Source organism: Antechinus flavipes, chromosome 3, assembly GCF_016432865.1.
Source record: "Antechinus flavipes isolate AdamAnt ecotype Samford, QLD, Australia chromosome 3, AdamAnt_v2, whole genome shotgun sequence".
Lineage (NCBI taxonomy): Eukaryota > Metazoa > Chordata > Mammalia > Dasyuromorphia > Dasyuridae > Antechinus > Antechinus flavipes.
The window spans coordinates 154,294,367-154,315,078 of record NC_067400.1 but is presented as its reverse complement, the minus strand read 5'-3'; the positions used below and the strand labels follow the sequence as shown (position 1 = coordinate 154,315,078).

At 34.2% G+C, this 20,712-nt stretch overlaps 1 protein-coding gene across 4 annotated transcripts in view; it reads left to right on the top strand.

The window, feature by feature from the left end:
- The first annotated feature begins 5,781 nt into the window (after nt 1-5,781).
- The window catches only part of GGACT (gamma-glutamylamine cyclotransferase), a 67,817-nt gene continuing 52,886 nt past the window's right edge, over nt 5,782-20,712 (top strand). For 2 of the 4 annotated variants that reach the window (XM_051984077.1, XM_051984078.1), the window contains exon 1: nt 6,391-6,480. Coding sequence is in view for 2 of the 4 variants with exons in the window: in XM_051984075.1 (XP_051840035.1) it covers nt 6,459-6,480 (22 nt within the window). In the remaining 2 variants the exon portion in view is untranslated. Of the gene's footprint in view, nt 5,886-6,390; nt 6,481-20,712 lie in introns of those variants that run through there. The other 2 variants (XM_051984075.1, XM_051984076.1) reach the window with 2 other exon arrangements.

Here is a 20,712-nt window from a genome sequence, read left to right as displayed (position 1 = left end):
CCACTAATCTATTTCTTAGCCAATACCAAATGGTTTTGGTGACTGCTGCTTTATAATATAATTTTAGATCAGGTACAGCTAGGCCACCTTCATTTGATTTTTTTTCATTAATTCCCTTGAGATTCTCGACTTTTTATTGTTCCAGTTGAGCTTACTTTCTAAAAAGAAGAAACATATAAGAGAATGATAGCCAGGGAACAATGGCTCATTCTGGGACCAGAGATGAACATAGCAATAGGTCAGCCAACTGACACATTCTTACTAGAAGTAATAGTATTGTTAATTTAATTACTGTTCCCATAGCAAGTCATTGAAAAAAGGTGGGCCAATGCAAAGTAAGAGGAAAAAGAGTAAAAAGATAATAATTTGGGTTCTATGACTTCTGGGGATGGAACCAACATGGTGGAATAAACCTAGAAATCTGCTCGTGTTTTTTGTTTCCCTCGAAAACCACATGAAATCAAGCTCCTGAACAGTCTGATGGAATGAAACCCCTTTCCAGCTCAAGATAGATTGGAAAATTTCAAAAAAGGTCAGTCTCACTGGGGTTAAAAGGATGTTCAGCCCAGCTCAGACAGAGTCTGGGAAAGCTGGTGAGAGGATCATAATCACAGCAAATCAGCAACTGAAAACCTCAGTCCTGAGTAGGAGTGGAGCAGATCAATGGAGAAGCCTCCAGTCCCAGCTCAAAAGGCAAATCTGGAAAACCAGGTTGTTTCCTGAACAGAGCAGGCAAAGGTACCTCCTGCAAGCACAAGAGGCCCCTGTGCTCAAAGTCAAGAAGCAGAGCTGCACAGGAAGTTTGGGACAGCATCTCCTTTACCCCAGGAGCAGAGCTTGACCATAAAAGTAGGGGGAAAAAAAGAGGAAATACCAACAGAAAAGGAAAGAAAATGATCAAGAAACGGAAAAGAACCTTGACCATAGAAAGCTACTATGGTGACAGAGAAGACCAAAACACAAACTCAGATGAGGACGAAATGTTAACAAAGGAAATCTCAAAGAGTGATATGAGTTGATCTCAAGACCAAAGAGGCTTCTTGGAAGTGCTTATAAGAGACTTTAAAAGGCAAATAAAAAAGATAGAAGAAAAAAAGAGAAAAGAAATGAGAGCTTTGCAAGAGTGAGTCAACAGCTTGGAAAAGGAAGGAAAAAAAATGAAGAAAAGAAAATAATTTGGGTGAAACATGACTATGTTTCAGCAGGCAATCTTCAATCAATTCCCAGGGCAAGTGCCCAGAAGCTAAATGGTTCAGCTTCTCCAGAACAAGGTCTTTGGTATTTGGGGTTAAATGGCATAACTACAGAAAGATAAACAACAAGTAGATGGCCAGGTTAATCTATATTCTGCTCTGGGGTTAAACTGGGATCTTACCAATGTATCTTATGAAATATATTTTGAAAAATTAAAACATTTACTAGTGAAGCCAAAAGCATCATGGTGAGTGAGGGCAGAGGATGATGAAGGTACTTCAAGAATAAACTCTGGACATTTAGCCATTGATAAATGATCAAAAGACATGAATTGTCAATTTTCTGGTGAAGTAATAGAAGCTATTTATATAGCCATATGAAAAAATGTTCTAAATCACTATTGTTTGGAGAAATCCAAATTAAAACCATTATGAGGTCCTATTAGATTGGTTAATAAGACAGAAAAGGAAAAAGACAAATGTTGTAGGGAATGTGGGAAAAATGAGACATTAATGCATTGTTGGTGGAGTTGTGAACTGATTTTAACCATTCTGTAGAGAAAGTTGGAACTATTCCCAGAGGTCTGTAAAACTATGCATATCTTTTGATTTAGCCAAGATAGGTCTACATCCCCAAAGAGATAAAAAATAAAAAGGACCTATATGTACAAAAATATTTATAGCAGCTCTTTTCTGTTAGCAAAGAATTGAAAATTGAGGGTATGCCCAACAATTGGGGAATAGCTAAAAAAGTGATGGGATTTTGTAATGGAATACTATTATGCTATAAGAAATAAGTACACTACTTTCAGAAAAAAAACTGGAAATAATTACATGAACTGATGCAAAGCAAAAAGAATAGAATCAGGAGAACATTGTACACAGTAATAGCAATATTCTAACTATACAATATTCTAATTGTACACAATTGTGAATAACTTAGCTATTCTCAGCAAGACAATGATTCAAGGCAACTCAGAAGGACTTAGGATGAAAAATGCTATCCATCTCCAGAGAAATAACTGAAGGAGTTTCAATACAAATCAAAGCATACTTTTAAAACTTTATTTGTTTGGAGTATTTTTTGGTCTATGTATTTTTTTTTTTACAACCTGACTAATATCAAAATGTGTTTTGCATTGACTATAATATGTATAACCTATATCAAATTGCCTGCTTTCTCAATGAGAGATGTGCAGAGGGAGGGAGAGAATTTGGAGCACAAAAATTTAAAAACAGATGTTATAACTTTTTATGAGTGTGTAAGGGAAAATAAAATACAACACAAATAATTTTTCAAAAAGAATAATCTCTGAGCTAAACTGAATCTGTGTTACTAACCAAAACTGCTCTAGGAGGAAAACAGTGATTTTTCTGTCACCACTTCCTTTCTACCTTTCCAAAGAGGAACTGAATATTATTTATTCACTTTTACTGCCTGCTTATTTGAAAAGGTAACTGGGGCTTTAATAAAGTTGCTCTTTTGCTAAATGATAACTTTCACTTCTAAGCTTTTAAGATGTGATAAAACATGTTGATAACACAATATCAAGATACTTAATGATTTTTTTTTTGACACCCAATTATAAAAAGAATAGGAATTTTTCCTTTTAGAGTCAGAGAGACAAGTTTTGTGTGAGGAAGCTAGGCCTAGGGTTAAAGATGTAGAGAAGCAATACAAAAGCTTATTTGATGAGCCAAAGCAATTGTAGCCAGATCCAAAAATATCTCTAGATATTAGCTTTCCCCCAAAGTCACAAACAGGAAGGAACCCTGTGTATCCCCCCTTCCTCGGTGTCAGCTTTAAAAAAAATTATCTAACCTCTAGAGAAGTAAGAGAAGACATTGCACAATCTGTAGCCTATATCTGGATGGGCTTCAACAGAACATGTATGCATGGAATACAAATACATGTATGTATACTGATATGTACATTGATATTCAAAGTGTTCCAAAAGTTTTAGCTCAGTTTTAAGCTAAGACTTTTGGGACATCATATATATTATCCATCTTGCTTTGTCTTTCCCTGTCTTCAGGATTCTGATCAGATGGCTTCTGCTTTCAAGAAGAAGCAGGAAAGATAAAGGCTATGATAGGAAGAGAAAGTTACCTCACAGAAGATAAAGTAATAGCAACTGAGACCTGATGACACATACCTCTCAGCTACTGGGAAACAAACCGAGGGGCTCAAGGTCAGAAACACAGAAGGAAAAAAGTAGAGGGAAGATGGAAAGCTTCTCTTAGCATCTGCCCTGTCCTGCTTCATAAGTGATAATCATATCTAAAATTGTTGGAGACTCCTATCAAAATGGGACACCAAATAGGAAAGTACCAGATGTCAATTTGTACCAAATCCTGAATCCTATGCAAAATCCAAATGAAAGAAATATTTTCTTCATGAGGATCTATAGATGTTCCTCTTTTCAGGTGTTCAGGTCTTCAGTGGATCACACTATAATGCTTCCTCAATTAAATCTATAGCCCCTCTAATGAAATCAACCTATGATCTAGAGAGGAAAAGTGAAATGGATCAAGAATGTATTTTCCCCAGATTATGGTAGGTATCCAATTACTTGATAAATAAGCATTTATTTAATTCCATTAGGTTTGTTTTTCAGCACATATATCTTACATAATCACAACAGATAAATAATGATCTGGATCCTAAATTGATAGAAGAGAGATATGCTGAATTGCATTTGGAAAGTGGAATGATTCCTAGTTGCTCTGTGCCACCAAAATCCATTTTTTTTTTTTTAATACTGGTATTCTCCCAGTGATGCCATTTATGGTTAGAACCATGAATTTTTTTCTAACAGTATTTTATTTTTCCAAATACATATAGAGAGAGGTTTCTACGTTCATTTTTGTATAACTTTGTATTCCAAATTTTTCTCTGTACATGATTTGGGCATAAAGGATGACACCATAAACAAAACTAGAGAACATTATGAAAAGCAAAATGGACAACTTTGATTGCATTAAATTAAAAAGGTTTTACACAAAAAGACCCAACAGAAACAAGATTAAAAGGGAAATACAAAGCTGGGAAAAATCTTTACAGCCAGTGTTAAGAATACAAGTCATTCCCCAATTGATAAATGATCAAAAGATGTGAATAGATAATTTCAGATGATGAAATTAAAGCACTTTATAGTCAGATGAAAAAATGCTCTAAATCACTATTAGAGAAATTTAAAAAAATTAAAACAACTCTGAGGTACCACTTCACACCTCTCAGATTGTCTAAAATGACAGGCAAAGAAAACAATAAATGTTAGGATGGGGAAAAACTGGGACACTAATGCATTGTTGGTAAAATTGTGAAATGATCCAACCATTCTGTACAGCAATCTGGAACTATGTCCAAAGGACTATCAAATTGTGCATACCCTTTAACTCATTACTGGGCCTGTATCCCAAGGAAATCATAAAGAAGGGAAAAAAGACCCACATGTACAAAAATGTTTATAGCAGCTCTTTATGTGGTACAAAGAAATTAGAAAACGAGTAGATGCCCATTATTTGGAGAATGGCTGAATAAATTGTGGTATATGAAGATAATGGAATGTATTGCTCTTTATAAAAAATGATTTTTAGAAAGGCCTGGAAAGATTTACAAGAACTGAAGCAGAGTGAAACAAACAGAAACAGGAATACATTGTACACAGTAACAGCAAGACTGTGTGATGATCAACTATGAAAGATTTCTCAAGTGGTTCAGTAATCCAAAGCAATCCTAATAGAATTTGGAAAGAAAATGCCATCTGTATCCAGAAAAAGAACGATGAAGTTGGAATGTAAATCAACACATGCGATGTTCACTTCTTTTTTGTCTTTTTTCTCTTTCATGATCTCCCTTTTGCTCTGATTTTTCTCTCCCAACATGATTCTTAAAGCAACGTGTATTTTAAAAATAAATTAATTAAAAAAAAAAATAAATGAGGCAAAGAATGACCTTTTACCTAATCAAAAGGAAAAAAAAATCAATCTGAGAGGTGAAAACCCTAAGGTTCCTTGGCTGAAACAGAAACAAATGAATAAAATAATAATTTTTAAAATATATTAAGCACTTACTATGTGCAAATCATTGTCCTAAGTGCTAAAGATTCTAACAGAAAAGTAGGACAGTCCCAGCTCTCAGAAGTTAACACTCCAACGAGGGGCATAAAACATATGGAAGGTTTTTTCAGTTGCTGCTTTTCAGTAAGGAAAGGTCTCATGGTCCCTGGGGGGAGGGATGCAAAAGCAAATGGCAATGCGTCTTTCTTAAGGTCATTTTCCTCGGGGAATGTTTTTAATGTTTTCCCCCGACCTAGTAGTAGTAAGAAGAGTCTGCTGGGTGGAAAATAGTCAGCGGGGTAAAGAAGGGTCCATGAGAGCTCGTGCGTAGGTGGGACGTGTGGGGATCGGTTTGGTCACGGTCGCTTCCCGCGAGACCTCGAGGTTCAGGGGCGGAGCCTCACTTGAGGCCGTTGGTCAGCCCCGTGCGGCTTCTCGGTGGGGCGGGGCGCTTTCGAGTGGCTGATTGAAGGGCTAGGTTTCCACTGTTAGTCCTTTTTAGGATGGGGGTGGGGTGGGGCGAGGGATGTAGGGCGTGGGCATGCGTACGTATATACGTGCGTGGACCTAGCGGCGGAACGCAAGTGGGAGATGGGGCAGACTAGAGTGTGGTGCGTGACTTAGGCGGGGGTAGGCTCCCTTTTCTTAGTCTGGTCCGGTGGCTCGTGCGCTCTCCCCCTCCGCTCCTTGTTCTGGAAGTTCTGGCTCGCACGTAGTCGGGGAAGGACATGCATTTCCCTTCCTCTCCCTCCCCCCTTTCATCCCAATCTTCCTTCCTTTTCTTAAATTGCTTTGGGACCCCCATTTTTCTTATTACTTCCTTTTTACTATCTGGCCCGCTGATAGATTTCGGCTGGGGTGGGTTGAAGGCATATGAACGTAGAGGGGGAAAAAAAAATCAAATCTATATTTTTACTCACCAGTAACCAAATTTTAGCATTTTAAAAAAGATTTAAAAGCAGAATGAGTGCAAAGGCATCCGTCATCCCCTCTATCCTGTTTTTAACCTCCATGGAAGAAATAGTTTTTAGTGGTTTCCAGGTAGTCAGAATTGCAAAGTTTCCCCACTTGCCTAGGAGACCAAAAAATGGATAAAACTTGATAAAAGAACATTGGTTTTATTTCTTTTTCCACAGGCAACAAAGGAAGAATAGCTAAAAACAGACTGAATGGGATGGAAAAGCATGAATTCCCATCTCGGGGATGATCTTTTCATTGACGTGTGGTAAGGGTCACTGCCCCTCCATCCAATTAATCAATCAATCAGAGACGAGTTAGGAGAGGCAAAAAAGAGTTTATTGCTTCCTTATAAGAAAGGAACTTCCAGTGTCAATCAAAACAGCGTCATCAAGAGAGTGTAAGGGTGAACAATTCTTAGCAGGTTTATATAGACCCTAAAGCAGAGACCCCATGGCTTTTCAGAGCTAGCAAGAATTTTCCCCAGCTACAAAAGAACCCAAAACTAAAATGTGTCATCCACAGGTAGGGAGACTTTTGTAGCCTTGCCATTTCCCCACCTGGAATACACCAAAGGGGCTTCTACAATGCAAAGTTAAATGCAAAAAACCAAAACGTTCCTTTTAAGTCTCAAGACTACCATCCGCATCACAAAACCCAGTCCCTGCCCCTAAGGAATTTGTATTCTTACATTGTTTTGGGTCTCAGTTTTCTAATTTGTTTCATTCTCCCATTTAATTTTTCTAACTGTGGAAACCAAACAAATAATCATTTCTCACATTTGAGATGTTTCTGTAGTGCCAAATTGTACCATGGTAAACATAATGAACAAAGCACAAAGAAGTGTAGTTCTGGGGATATCAAAAGTAATGAAAAAAAAAAATAACCCAAAACCAACCTAAAGTTGACTTATATAGTGGTTTATAATTTTCAAAGTGGTTTATTGGGTTATATAGTGGTTTATAATTTTGCTTACTGTCTCTTGACACTTGCAATAACTTTTTGAAGTAGATACTAAAGATTTTATTATGCCCTGTTTACATGAGGAAACAGATTCACATAGGCAGCTTAACTTATTTATGGTGGGTAAATATCCCAGGAATTTGAAATTAGACGTCCTGAGACTCTTTGCATTTTCTTAGATTATTTCATTTTTTGTTTTGTTTGTTTGTTTTCTGAGGCAATTGGGGTTAAGTGATTTGCTCAGGGGCACACAGCCATGAAGTGTTAAGTGTATGAGGCTAAATTTGAATTCTGGTCCTCCTGACTTCAGACTTGTGCTCTATCCATTGTGCCACCTAACTGCCCCACATATTCCATCTTTAAGATACATTATGAAATGTCCATAATCATTTTCTAGCCTTACTTTCCCCTACTTTCCTATGACTCTTCCTAGGGCAATTTACTTCAGTTAGTTATTGCATAATCCCAATATGCACTATGCAACAGGGAAAGAGGAAAAGTCACTAAGCCATTAGATTTTATTTGCCACTAAGTAGCTGTTCGAATGTTAGAGATGAAATAGAACGTTATCTAATTTTGTGCTTGAGGTAAGACTATGAAATTTCTACTATGCAGCCCTCTCCTGATGTATTGTTATATCTGGGACAGTAGACTTATATTTTATATATTTTTCTATCTACCCTTCCTTGTTTTCATCCCTGAAGCAAACACTTGTTTGGCTCTTTTTTTGAATCTGGGTCAGTGAGTCTTTAAGATTTTCTGATTTCGGCATTTTTTTTTAATTAAGGAAATATGAAACACCAAAAGTTTAAATAGATTATATATGTTTGCCGATCACTCATATGTATCTTTCTCTGGGAAAGAAGACTTAAAACTGCTATTTAAAATGGAATGGATCTATTGGTTAAAGATATGTGAAAATGCCTGGTACAATTAGGCCAGAATTTCCCTAATTAGAGTAAACTCTGGAAAATCCTTGGGATGCATGAAATGTTTTAAAGCGTGTATAGTACAAAATGAAAAGATAAAGTTCGTAAAGGATTAATGACAAATGTTTCATCAATAGATTTTTTTCCCCCTCACCTTTGCTTCTTTTTCTCTCTTCTTGCCTTCTAACCCTCTGTCTTTCAGACTTCTTTCAGCAGAAAGAGAACTTATTTCCCTGAGATATGATTTGCTTCTTATCTCTCCAGATCTCAAAAATTCTTTTCATTATAGTTTATTCCTTCTTTATTTCAGTTCTAATGAAGAGGTGGGCTTTCTTTTGCCAAAACTAACCTCTGTACTTAGGAGTTTGGCTCCTTCAGTTGTTATCTTTTTTCTTTTATCTTTTGCTCTCTCTCTATTCACTTTCTTGCCACCTACTCCATCTGATTAAAAATTAGTTTCTTTTTTATTCTGCACTTGACAAAAATCACTAAATAACATTTCTTTTCATAAAGGACAGAAAAAATGAATTATATATGACATTGTAAATCTATTATGTACAGTTTGGGTTTAAAAATAATTGCATATCAATTTAATTTGCTAAGTCCAATACTCTTTTGCTTGCATGTGTCTTTTTCTAAATTTTCTTTTCTTGTTTTTAAAAATGTTTGAGTTAACGCTCTTTTCTTTTCCTTTTTTGATATTCCTATGAGCAATTTCCCTCACTCTCACAAATAAATCATAAAATCTTTCCCTTATAATATTATTGTAGTTTGTTTTTTTGACCTACCAGTTTTTAAGCATAAAATTCATTCCCATTTAAGTTTGATTCTTCTCTTCAAATGTTCATTGTTGAAGATTAATTGTATTGCATTGTGATCAATAAAGGATTTTTTTTTTAAGTATTTCTGCATTTGCGTAGTAGGTCTTTATGTTGAAGCTCAAAAGTTGGTCACACCAGATAGCTAATCTTTCTAAAAGTTTATTCAATTTCTTCCTGTTTGTTTTATGTTGGACTTGTCTAGGTCAGAAAGTTAGCATGTTAAGGTTCCCCAGTTTGCATAATTTTGCTGTTTCTTCTTGTAATTTTATGGGGTTTTTTTCTCTTTTGATACTTAGATAAAAGACTTTGCAGGTGTTAATTATTGATATTTTAATCATATATATTTTTAGGCATAATGTTTTTCTTAACTTTTTAAACAATATTTGTTTTTACTCCTGATTTGTTTGAGATCTTGATTTCTATTCCTTCACTGCCCTTGATTTTTTTGAATTTTTCTCAAGCATAATAAATTTGGTTCATTTCATTCAGTTTTGAATGAATTATTTTGCTTCTTATAAACTACATTTTTTTTTATATCTGTTCATTTGCTTTTTTTAATGGGTAAATTAATGCATTATATTCATAGTTATAATTATTAGCTGTTTATTCCTGTGTCATATCTTCTTATACTTTCTGTTCCCTTTTTTCTGACTCCCTCTTCCCTCCACATTCATTAATAAGCACCTTGGTAACTTATTAGATGCCTGGTATTAGAATCAAGAAGGCTGGAATTTAACTCCTACTTAAATCACTTAATAATTGTATCATCCTGAGAAATTTACTTATTCTCTCTTAGTCTCAATTTTCCTAACTATAAAAGAGATAATACTAATAGCATTTATTTTTGCAAGTTATTTTGAAGTTCATATGAGATTTTATATATGATGTGTGTTTATGTATGTGTTTGTGTATATCTATCTATCTATCATATATTTGTGTGTATTGTGTATATATAAATTAAATTACATTTTTTGGTTACAGTTTAAGTTTTAAATTCCCTGCCCAACATTAGAAAAGGCCATTATTATAGATCTTTCTCTCTTTTTTTTCCTCTCTTTCCCCTCTCTTTCCCTCTCTTCTCTTTCTCTCTTTCTGTATGCATGCATGTGTACATACACACACGTAAAAACCATATTGTGCTAACTTCTGTCAATTTTTTCTCTGGAAGTGGATCACATCTTCCTTCATAGGTCCTTTGTAAGTTTATTTGAATATTTGTAATAATCAAAATAGCTTAGTTGCTTATAGTTATTCTTAGAACATTATTGTTATTGTTTACAACAATGATTTCTAGATTCTGTTCATTTCACTCTTCATTTTATGCAAGTCTTTCCATGTTTTTCTTTTTTAATAGTATTTTATTTTTTCCAATTACACATAAGACAATTTTTATTATGTAGTAATTAACAGTTGACTTTTAAAATGTATTTCTTAAATGATTTTTGAATTTGAAATTTATCCCCTTCCTTCTTAAGATGTAGGTAATTTGATATGTTATGTGTCCAATCTTGAAAAACATATTTCAATATGAATTCTTTTATCAAAGAAGAAACAGACCAAAAGGAATAATCCATGAAAACTGAAAATAGTATGCTTAGATTTGCATTTAGACCATCAGTTTTTTCCTCTGAAAGCTATCCCTGAAAGTGGACAACATTTTCCTTCTTGAGTCCTTTGGAATTGTTTTAGATCAGCATATTGTTGAGAAGTCATTCATATTTGATTATTACAGAGTTACTGTTGGTGAATACAATGTTCTCCTGATTGTGCTCACTTCACTCAGCATAAGTTAATGTATGTTTTTCCAGGTTTTTTATTATGTAGAATAAATAATAAAATTTTTTTTATTGTGGATAATAATAAATTATTATTTTTATTATATAATAAATCCACCTGTTTGTCATTTCTTATAGCAAGGTATATCATAACTTAACACAAACTATTATTCCCCTTTATTGACAATTTTTTGTCACAATAAAAAGAAGTGTATATCTTTTGTATATATAGGTGCTTTTCTCTTTTTTTTTTTTTTTTCTGATTTTTTGGGGTAATAGTGGTATTGCCTGATCAAAGGGTATGTGCAGTTTGTTGCCCTTTGAGCAGTGTTCCAAATTGTTCCCCAGCCTTTTATCTTTACTCAATGTGTAGCTCTCTCTATCAACTGTGTTTCTTAATATATAGTAGGATTCTAGTTTTAATTCATCTTGCTATCCATTTCCATTTTATGGGAGAGTTCATCCTATTCACTTTCACAGTTATAATTATTTATTGTATGTTTCCTTCTATCCTATTTTTCCTGTTTGTATTTTTCTCTTTCTCCTTTCACCTTGTTCTTCCTCACCAGTGTTTTGCTTCTGACCACTGTTCAGTGGAACAGAGTAGACATAGATACAGTACACAGTAATAAGTAATTTTAGTAATCTTACATTTGACAGATATGACAATTTAAGTTTTTGGAATAAGAATTCACTCTTTGGTAAAAAAAAAAAATTGTCAGAAAATTAGGAAGCAGTCTAGTAGAAACTAGGTATAGACCAGTACTATACCATTTACAAAGATGTGGTCAAAATGGATACATGACTTAGACATAAAAGGTAGGTATTATTTAGCTTGTCAGACTTAATGGATGGTAAAATAATTTTGAATAAATGCAATTGCATTGTGAGATGTAAAATGGATAATTTTGGTTACATTGAAAAGTTTTTCAACAAATGAAACCAAATATAGCCAAAACTAAAGGAAAGAAGAAAATTGGGGGAAAATTTTAGTTTATCAGATGAAGTTTTCATATCTCAGATATTTAGAAAACTTTGTCAAATTTGTAAGAATATGAGTCATTCCCCAATTGATAAATGGTCAAAGGCTATGAATAGGCAGTTTTTGAATGAAGAAATAAAAGCCACATATAATTATATGAAAAAAAGTTATAAATCATTATTGATTAAAGAAATACAAATTAAGAAAACTTTTGAGATACCACCTTTTACCTATGACAGATCCTTTTTCACTTTATTCTCCTTTATCATCTGAAGGATAATTTATTTCCCTTCGAACTCTGTGATTTCCTAGGTGCCGTCAAATCTCTGCTTGCTTCCTTCGTGAACTTTATATCTGCACAAAATTCTGTATATGTGCACATGTATATATATAATCTCTCTATATAACTTTTCTCTATAACCTCTATATTACTCTTCTTTGTTTAAACATGAGATGACTCTTGTCCACAGTTCTTCCTACCTGTCTTTTTTTCACGTAAGTTATTCAAAATAACTTTCCCTTGTTCCTCATTTCTTCCCTAGTGTACAGTATTCTTTTTCCCTTCCTCACCCCATCTGTGGCCAAAACCCCCCAAAGCAAAACAGGAAAAAAAAAAGAACAAAAACACATCAAGGTCTGTGTGTGTGTGTGTGTGTGTGTGTGTGTGTGTGTGTGTGTGTTTTAATAACTTAGGAATCCTTTGAAGACAGTAGTTTTGGTTTGATACTACATAACTAAAATTAACATAGGTAATATTTTGTTTCTTCTTCCTCCACTAGTATATGGAGCATTTAATTGTATAAGCATTTAATCATTTAATCAAGTCAACAAATAAAACATTTGTTAAGTACATATTATATGCTAGGAGTTGTCCTAAACACTGGAGATAGATAAAAATGGTCCCTGCTTTCAAGAAGCTCACAATCTAACAGGGGACACAATACTCATGACATATATAGCACAAATTAGAGATCATCTTATTGAGAAAACTTTAATATTAAAGGGAGTAAGAAAATTTTCCAAGTGCTCAATTGTCTTTATCTTTCTAGGTTTCCAAGTTATGTCAGACCCTTGAGGCCCATCTTCAATGGGGGTCATGGGCAGCTTCACCTTGCTGTGGCCTGTCAGAAATCCTAGTCATTTCCCTGAGGTTAAATTTCTCCTGTAAATCTGCTTATGGCCTATGCCATCTTCGCTGAACTTCTTTGGGTCAGTTTGCCACAACACCTTGTCTCATGCTGTCTTTGCCCTTATCCCTCCCCAATGCCATGTAGTGTCTTTCCTTTTGAATCCTTTCTTCATTAGGGAATTTGCCCTTTCCATTAGTAATTGTTAAAACCCCTTTCTTGATAATTATATGCTCTCTCTGTTTCATATATACCATTCCTGGTGTCTATTGTATGTCTTCATTATGTCTGTAATCTCCTAAATAAACCTATCTTTTGCCAGTTGTGAATTCTTCATATGACCAAACTCCAACATTTAGTGCTTCTCCTAAAGCAAATCATCTTCTCCTAAATAAATCCATCTTTTGCCAAAGAAAATGGCTATTGTGAATTCCTCACATGATCAAACTCCAACATTTGGTGCTTCTCCTAAAGCATGACATCAGCTGTATCATTTAGGCTCTTTTTTTTCTGGTTACTTGCAGCATTTTTTCTTTGATATGGAGGCTTTGTATTTTGGCCAGCCATTCAGATTTCATTTTTAAGATTTTTTAACTGAGATGATTAGTGGATTCTATTCTTAATTTATCCTTTGGTTCTAATAAGTATGAATAATTTTCTTTTTTGATTTCTTGTGATAGGGTTTTCAGATATTTTTGTTTGGTCATGATTTTTTGGGAGTTTATATTATTTCTCCTTGACCTGTTTTCCAGGCCACTTGTTTTTGATAGTAGATAGTTTATTTAATTTTTTCCCTATCTTTTGTTATGGAATTATTGACTTCTGTTTGCTCCCTTCTGCTTATTAGGGTGTGTCTTACTTAAGTTTTTCTTCCTTCTTGCTATTTATGCTTTGATCAGTTTTTAAAGTAAGAGCTTTAATTTAATTTTTCATTGTGGCCAGCCTAGGTTTTGTTTTGGTTTGTTTTTTCTCTGAGACTTTACTTGCTAGCTATGGAATTTCTTTTTTTCTTTTCCCTTTACCTTTTGGGATTCTCTTAATCCACAGTATTTTATTTTGCATTCAATGTTTTTTTCAATTTTATTCATTTTCTGCTTTAGTTTCTTTGATTGCAACTTCATGCTGGGGCAAACTTTGCCCTTTCTTACACTCTTGGATGGGTTACATCAACCCTTTTATGGTCTTAATGCTTTTGTTGATTCAGTTCTGATTGTTGGTAGACACATCCTTGTCCTTACTCCTTAACTCTTTTCTAATATCTTGGTGATCTCCTTTAGATGCTGGCCTTTGCTCATATCTCACTATTGGGATAATCATCATCATCATCATCATCCTCATCATCCTCATCTCCTGTTGGAATTTGTTTTTATCCTCTTCTGTAGCCCAGCCATGCCCAAGTGAGTCATTGTGAGATCCAGGGACTTCTCTCTCCCATTTAGAGACATCTTCACTTGATCCTGCCTTCCCTTAAGTTACCTCACTGTGTTTCTTCTCTGTTTCAGGCTTAAAGTAGTGTTCCTACATAGCACCTATATTTTCTTATCTTACTTTCAGACCCTAGCACTAGTTTTTTGTACTCATTCATTCAAATTGAAATTGTTCTCTACAATTTCATTAAGATTCTTTAGTTGCTAAGCTCCAAATGATCTCTTCTCAGTTGGATCCTTTAAAAAAAAAATCTCCTTGTAGTGTTTGACACTTGAGACCATTACCTCCTCATAGATAACTGCTTCTGCCTTTGCTTCTGCAATATTTAGTTCTACTAGTTCTCTTCCTGTTCTTATCTGTTTAGCCATTTTTTTCTTAGTTTCTTTTGCTGTCCCCTCTTTTGGCCCAGTAAGTGTGTGTGCTCAAGTTTCTCTACCAAGCCTTTCATTTCTCTCCAGTCAAGATTTTGTCTATTGTGCCATAGACACAATAAATAAATAAATAAAGGATTTTGGAAGCTCATTCCACCTTAAGACTATTTCTCTGTGCCTTTTACTTTTGGTCTCTCTCTTCTCCCCATTGATTTAGTTCTTCTAGATTTAGTTCTAGTTTAGTTCTTCTAGAACTTCCAAGTTAAGGAAGACTCACTGCTATCAGTTGTAGCTAGAAGAGTTAAGAGCATTAAGAGATTTCACTGTTTTTGTTTTAGTATTGATGAGACCCTGAATATTGTTTTGTACCAAAAGAAACTAAAGAATTGATCCCTGAGGCAACAAGATAGAAGGTTCCTATAGAAATCAGTTTAGCTCTATGGTCTAAAATCCAAGTTATGTCAAACTCCTGAGACCCACCTTCTTTAGAGGTCTCCAGCAGTTTCACCTTGCCATGTCCTATCAGGAGAATGTATTGCCTTCTCACAAATTGTCCCATGCTACAAAAGTAACTTTTGCTTTTTCATTTCAAACCTAACATAAATTAGTTAATCAGCTTACTTTTCCAACCTTGGATAGGTGAATAACTAAGAGTATCCTACTCCTTAACCCTCCTCAAAGCATTTACTTTTTAATTCAAATTAATTGGTACAATTGCAGCAATTTGAAAAGATAGGGATTTGTAGACACTCAAATCTCTTGGTAAAGTATTTATACAGGTTTCACAAGTGGCTTAAAGCCACTTGGTATGATTTAAGGGAGAGTTTCAGAGAAAGTTTCTGGAAGTTCCAGAAGACTATAAGAATTTCATCTGTTTAGAGTATGAGATTCCAGCTCCTTCAACTTCCTTCTTCCCTATTCCTCCTTCCAACAGACCCATCAGTGCTTGATCTGGTAGTGTCAGGGTATGGTTACTCATCATGTATCTATATTGATTTGGTTATCCTTTAACAGTTTGAAATAATAATTTCTCACATTTGTTTAGTACTTTAAGGTTTGCAAGCAATTTCATGAGGCAGGTGCTATCATGATGTCCCATTTGGTATCTGAGGAAACAGCCTAAGAGGTTAAATGATAGAAGCAGTGTTACAGATTAAATGTGGCAGCATTGGTAATGAATCAATTGTGCTTTTAGAAAAATATATTTTGCATTGAAATTCTTTAAATGAGATGTAAAAATAAACATTGGACTACTTATATAGGAGACAAAATAAAAAGATTTGGCATTAGTGGGCATTAGACTCACTGAAACAGAAAAGTTACTAGCTTTGCAGCAAATGTGAGTTTTGCTTCAACTTTGAAGGAAGAACTATGAAGAATGGTGAAGGCCATGGACTTAATAGCATACCTAATAACGGCATAAACTAAATTCCACTCCAGTTACTAGATTGCTATAATTCTTTACTTGTAGTATTGTCCTATTGATTTTTGCTTGAGATAAGAGTACTTGGATTGAAACCTGGAATGAATTTATTGTAATAGAAATTTATCTATTGCTGGTATGTTGTGGTTTGGTCCATTCTTTTGATAAAGAAAGTAGAATATAGAGTTGTAGATTAAGTTCTTTTGAATTTGTAAGCAATTTGATATAAATTGTACATTAATTTTAATTGGGGCAAACAATTGGAAAGTGTGGGGATGCACATCAACTGGGGAATGGCTGAATAAATTGTACTATGTGATTATGATAGAATGTATTGTGTTATAAGAAATGATAAGCAGGAGGCTCTCAGATGAACCTGGAAAGATTTCCATGAACTGATGATGCAAAGTGAAATGTACTGCCTACAAAGTTAACAGCAATATTATATATTGTTATATTAGATTATGTTATATGTAATATAACAGCTATGAATGACTTAGTTATTCTCCGCAATACAATGATCCAAGACAACTCTGATGGACTTAAAATGAAAAATGCTATCCATATCTAGAGAAGGAATTGATAGTATTTGAATACAGACTGAGGCATATTTTCTTTTTACTTTATTTTTCTTGAGGGCTTTTTACAACTATGTTTTCTTTCATACCATGAGTAATCATGGAAATGTTTTCCATAGCTACATATGAATACCCTATAAAGGGTGAAGTGGGCTTCTAGCTGCAGCTAAACAAGCCAGCCCATTCAGGCTCCTCCTTTGACCCACTTCACTTTCTGAGAAGAACCCTAATCTTTATATTCTCCCTTCCCCTTGCCCACACAAGCTCCCTGGAGTTCCGGGCTGCCAAGAATCCTGGTTGTTCCCCTGTTGCCTTCACCTGGGCTCCCACCTTTGCTGCTCATGGGGAACAACTTGCTGCTTTTCGGGCTGAGCGTGCTGGATGCTCCATGCCTCTTCCAGTATTACTGTTTGGGAAGACAGGAAACTGCTACAGCCACAATGGCCTGCAGGAACTACCCTATGACCTGGCCACTAACTTGCACAACCTCAGCATTATGGGCAAGTTGACAATCCTGTTCCCTGCTGCCTTTAGTGGGGCTTCCCACGGCTGTGGATAATATCAGTCGCAGTGAGAGCTGGGCAGTAAGCCTGGCCAATCTCATCCCACAGCTAAACCTAGACAACAACCAAGTGTGGAGAGTGCTAAGAAAGCATCAAATGCTGAAGCTTTTTTTTTCCAAACTACATAGAATACTGAATTGAACAAGTTTTGAAGCAGTCGAGTGCTGAGGTACCATTATATAAAGCAAACTTATTGACCCTGAAAAGGAGATTATAAAAAGTAAAGAAATAGAAGTAGAGTGTATTTATCAATTAGTTTATAGAGTGTACATATACATAAATATGTACAAATTTTATGAATGAAATGGAATATTGTTTCATAAGAAATAAAAAAATTTCAGACTGTCTTGGAAGTATGAATTGTGGTAGAATGAAGTGTGTGAAACTATGAAAGTATTATACAACACTGTGAAGAAAAGTAATGTTGAATAACTTAAGAATTCTGATAAAAGTAGGAACCAAGACACATCACCAAAAAACCAGAAAAGTGTCATCCCATGAATGAGATGATTAGTTCATGGTACATAACAAAACAGACATTTTTGGACGTGATTGTTGTGTGGATTTGTTCAACTTGACTATGCTTGTTTGTTTCAAGGACTATTTTCCTCTTTGTTTTTATTTGGAGGGAGGGGTAGTAAATATAGGGGAGAAAAATTAGTAGTTGTGATGTCTCCCCAAAAGAGGACCATTAAAACATTTTAAAATAAAATGAAAAGAAGTACAGATAAGTAGGATAGTTTTGAAAATTACATGTTCATTATATACTTTCTTTTTAAAGCATGTTGTATGAAATGGAAAAATTTGAATAAAAAAATGCTAATGTTTTGTATTCTGTGTATATGGATATACTTATGGGAATTTTTTGCCTTTGTCTGTGAAAGTTTTTAATCAATTCAGGATGAATGATTTAGACAATTTTCATTATCAGGCTGGTTTGAGGTACTTTGGTGAAACCATTTTTTTTAAAACAAACCAACCTTTGTTTATATATATGTACACATACACACATATATCTACATATATCCTCCAATTACATGTAAATACAATTTTTAACCTTTGAAAAAAAAGTTTTGAGTTACAAATTCTATTCTTTCCTTAAATCCCTCCCTCACCTCAATGGTAAAAAGCAGTCAGATATAGCTTATACATTTACAGTCATGTAAAAGATATTTCCTTATTAGTCATTTTGTATAAAAAAACTCAAACAAAAAAAAAAGTGAAAAATAGTATGCTTTGGTCTGTATTCGAATTCCATCAATTTTTTATCTGGTTGCTGATAGCACTATGTATATCATCACCATTCCTTTTGGGATTGTTTTGGATCATTGGCTTGCTGATTATAGCTAAGTTCATTGTATAATATTGTTGTTAATATGTACAATGTTCTTTCTATTCACTTCATTCTGCATCAGTTCATGGAAGTCTTTCTAGGTTTTTCTGAAATCATCCTGCTCGTTATTTCTTATGTGATACATAACATTTTCATAATATTCCATTACAATCATATATCACAGCTTATTCAGCCATTCCCCAGTTAATGGGCATTCCCTCAGTTTCCAATTCTTAGACACCACAAAAAGAGCTATTATAAATCTTTTTGTCATTTAAGTCCTTTTTCTCCCACTTTTTTTTTCTTTGATCTCTTTGATCTAGCAGTGGTTTTTTGAATTACAAAGTGTACAGTTTTATAGTACTTTAGGAAAATCTCCAAATTTCTCTTCAGAATGGTTGGATCAGTTCATAACTCCACCAATAGTAATACATTAATGTTTCCATTTTCTCACATTCCCTCCAGAATTTATCATTTTCACAAAGCAAACTTCTGATCACTTTATATGTCTAAGATTAGGATGGAAATTGTGTAGTAGTAAGGAACTTAATAAATTTAGAACAGAAAGAGACTATACATATTCTCATTCAACTGTTTACAGATGAGTAACTTGGGGCTTTTAGAGAATGATTTGCCCCATGATTGCACAGGTGACAAGTAGCACAGTCAGGATTTGAATCTAAGACTTGTGACTTCAAATCTTTCAGGATAATTTAGAATTTAATTTCTCTTTATGTATTGTAATATTGTTTTAAGAGCAGCTTCTTTAAAAAAAAAAGTTTTAAAAGTCTGATAAATAGGAAAGTTAATCATTCTTAAAGTTAATTAAGCACATCTATACTTAAATCTGACTGTCCAAACCATACTGCTGAAGCACTTACCGCCACCTGGTGGCAGTGTGCCCTCAAATATATTCAGGTTTTTAGAGCAATCTTACTATAAAGAATATAGAGTTGTTACAATAAAACCTTTAATGTTTCTTTGAAAAGTGAGAGCATACTCCTGAAAAGCATGTTTGCTTCCCTTGTTACAAAGTCTTGTTTTCTAAGTTCTTTTTTTTCCCCTAATAAATGTCTTTGATCCTTCAAAATGACATTTCTCAAATGACGTCAAAATTCTTTCCCTGCTGCCTTGAATAGGATAGAAATTTCAGTCATCTGTTTTGTCTAGACTACTTAGTTTTCTCATCTGTAAATTCATGATTATACTAGATAATTTTTTTTAAAAAATCACTTCTAGATCTAAAATCCTGTGCTCTTAAGAAATTACTTTCTTTTTTTTTCCTTCCGTTTATATTGGCAGAGAGCTTTATCAGCCTGTAGTTCTTGTGCCATACTGTTCCTTTCCTTCTTTGGTGTTCACTTTGGTGAAGTGACTGCATACTTCAGCAAATATTTAAACCATTCAAGAAAGATGGTTCTTTTCTTGAAATAGACTACATCGACATATTGAATAGTAGCTTATTCGGTTGTTTGTTTATGGAGAAACCTGTTAGAGAATTGCCTTAATTTAAAATAATAGTGATTGTATCTAACCAGACTTTGAACTTCTCTAAGGGAGTTAACTGTGGAATAGAAATAATTCTTACTTGAGGGTTATTTTATAAGGAATCCAAGAAGAGAAGCAAAGTTTTCAAGAAAGGATATATAAATAAACTTTAGCAGTTATTAGCAAAGAATTTGCTGACTACTTTCAAAATTACTTAAGTAGAAATTGGATAAACAGGATTGAGAGGAAAGTGAACCACTTAAGAGAATATTATAAGGATCTGATATTTCTGTGTCTTATTTCAAAAAATGAGTGCTGGAAATTAATATTCTTGATTGTGCATTGAAAAAGTGAAAGATTTGAATGTATGGAGAGAAAAGAAAGTATCAAAAGTGACTGGAATGGTTTGTAAATGATATACCTAAACTGATCATGTTAGTAGTTAATAAGGCTTTAGTCTTCCATTACCATTAAAACAGGATATTAAATTTTAATTAAAAAATTTACTCATGTAGAATGTCACATATTCGTAGAACTAAGCCACAGGAATTTTCTTTAATTGCAGATTGGAGCACCTAATTTCTTTAAATAAGAAAGTAGGTGATTTAATCTGTAAGGGCAGGGGACTGTAAACTAGAGAGGATATGAGGATGGTATAGTGTGCTTACCCTTTATTAGTCAGTCTAGAAATATAGTTTTCAATATATCAACAGCCAGCA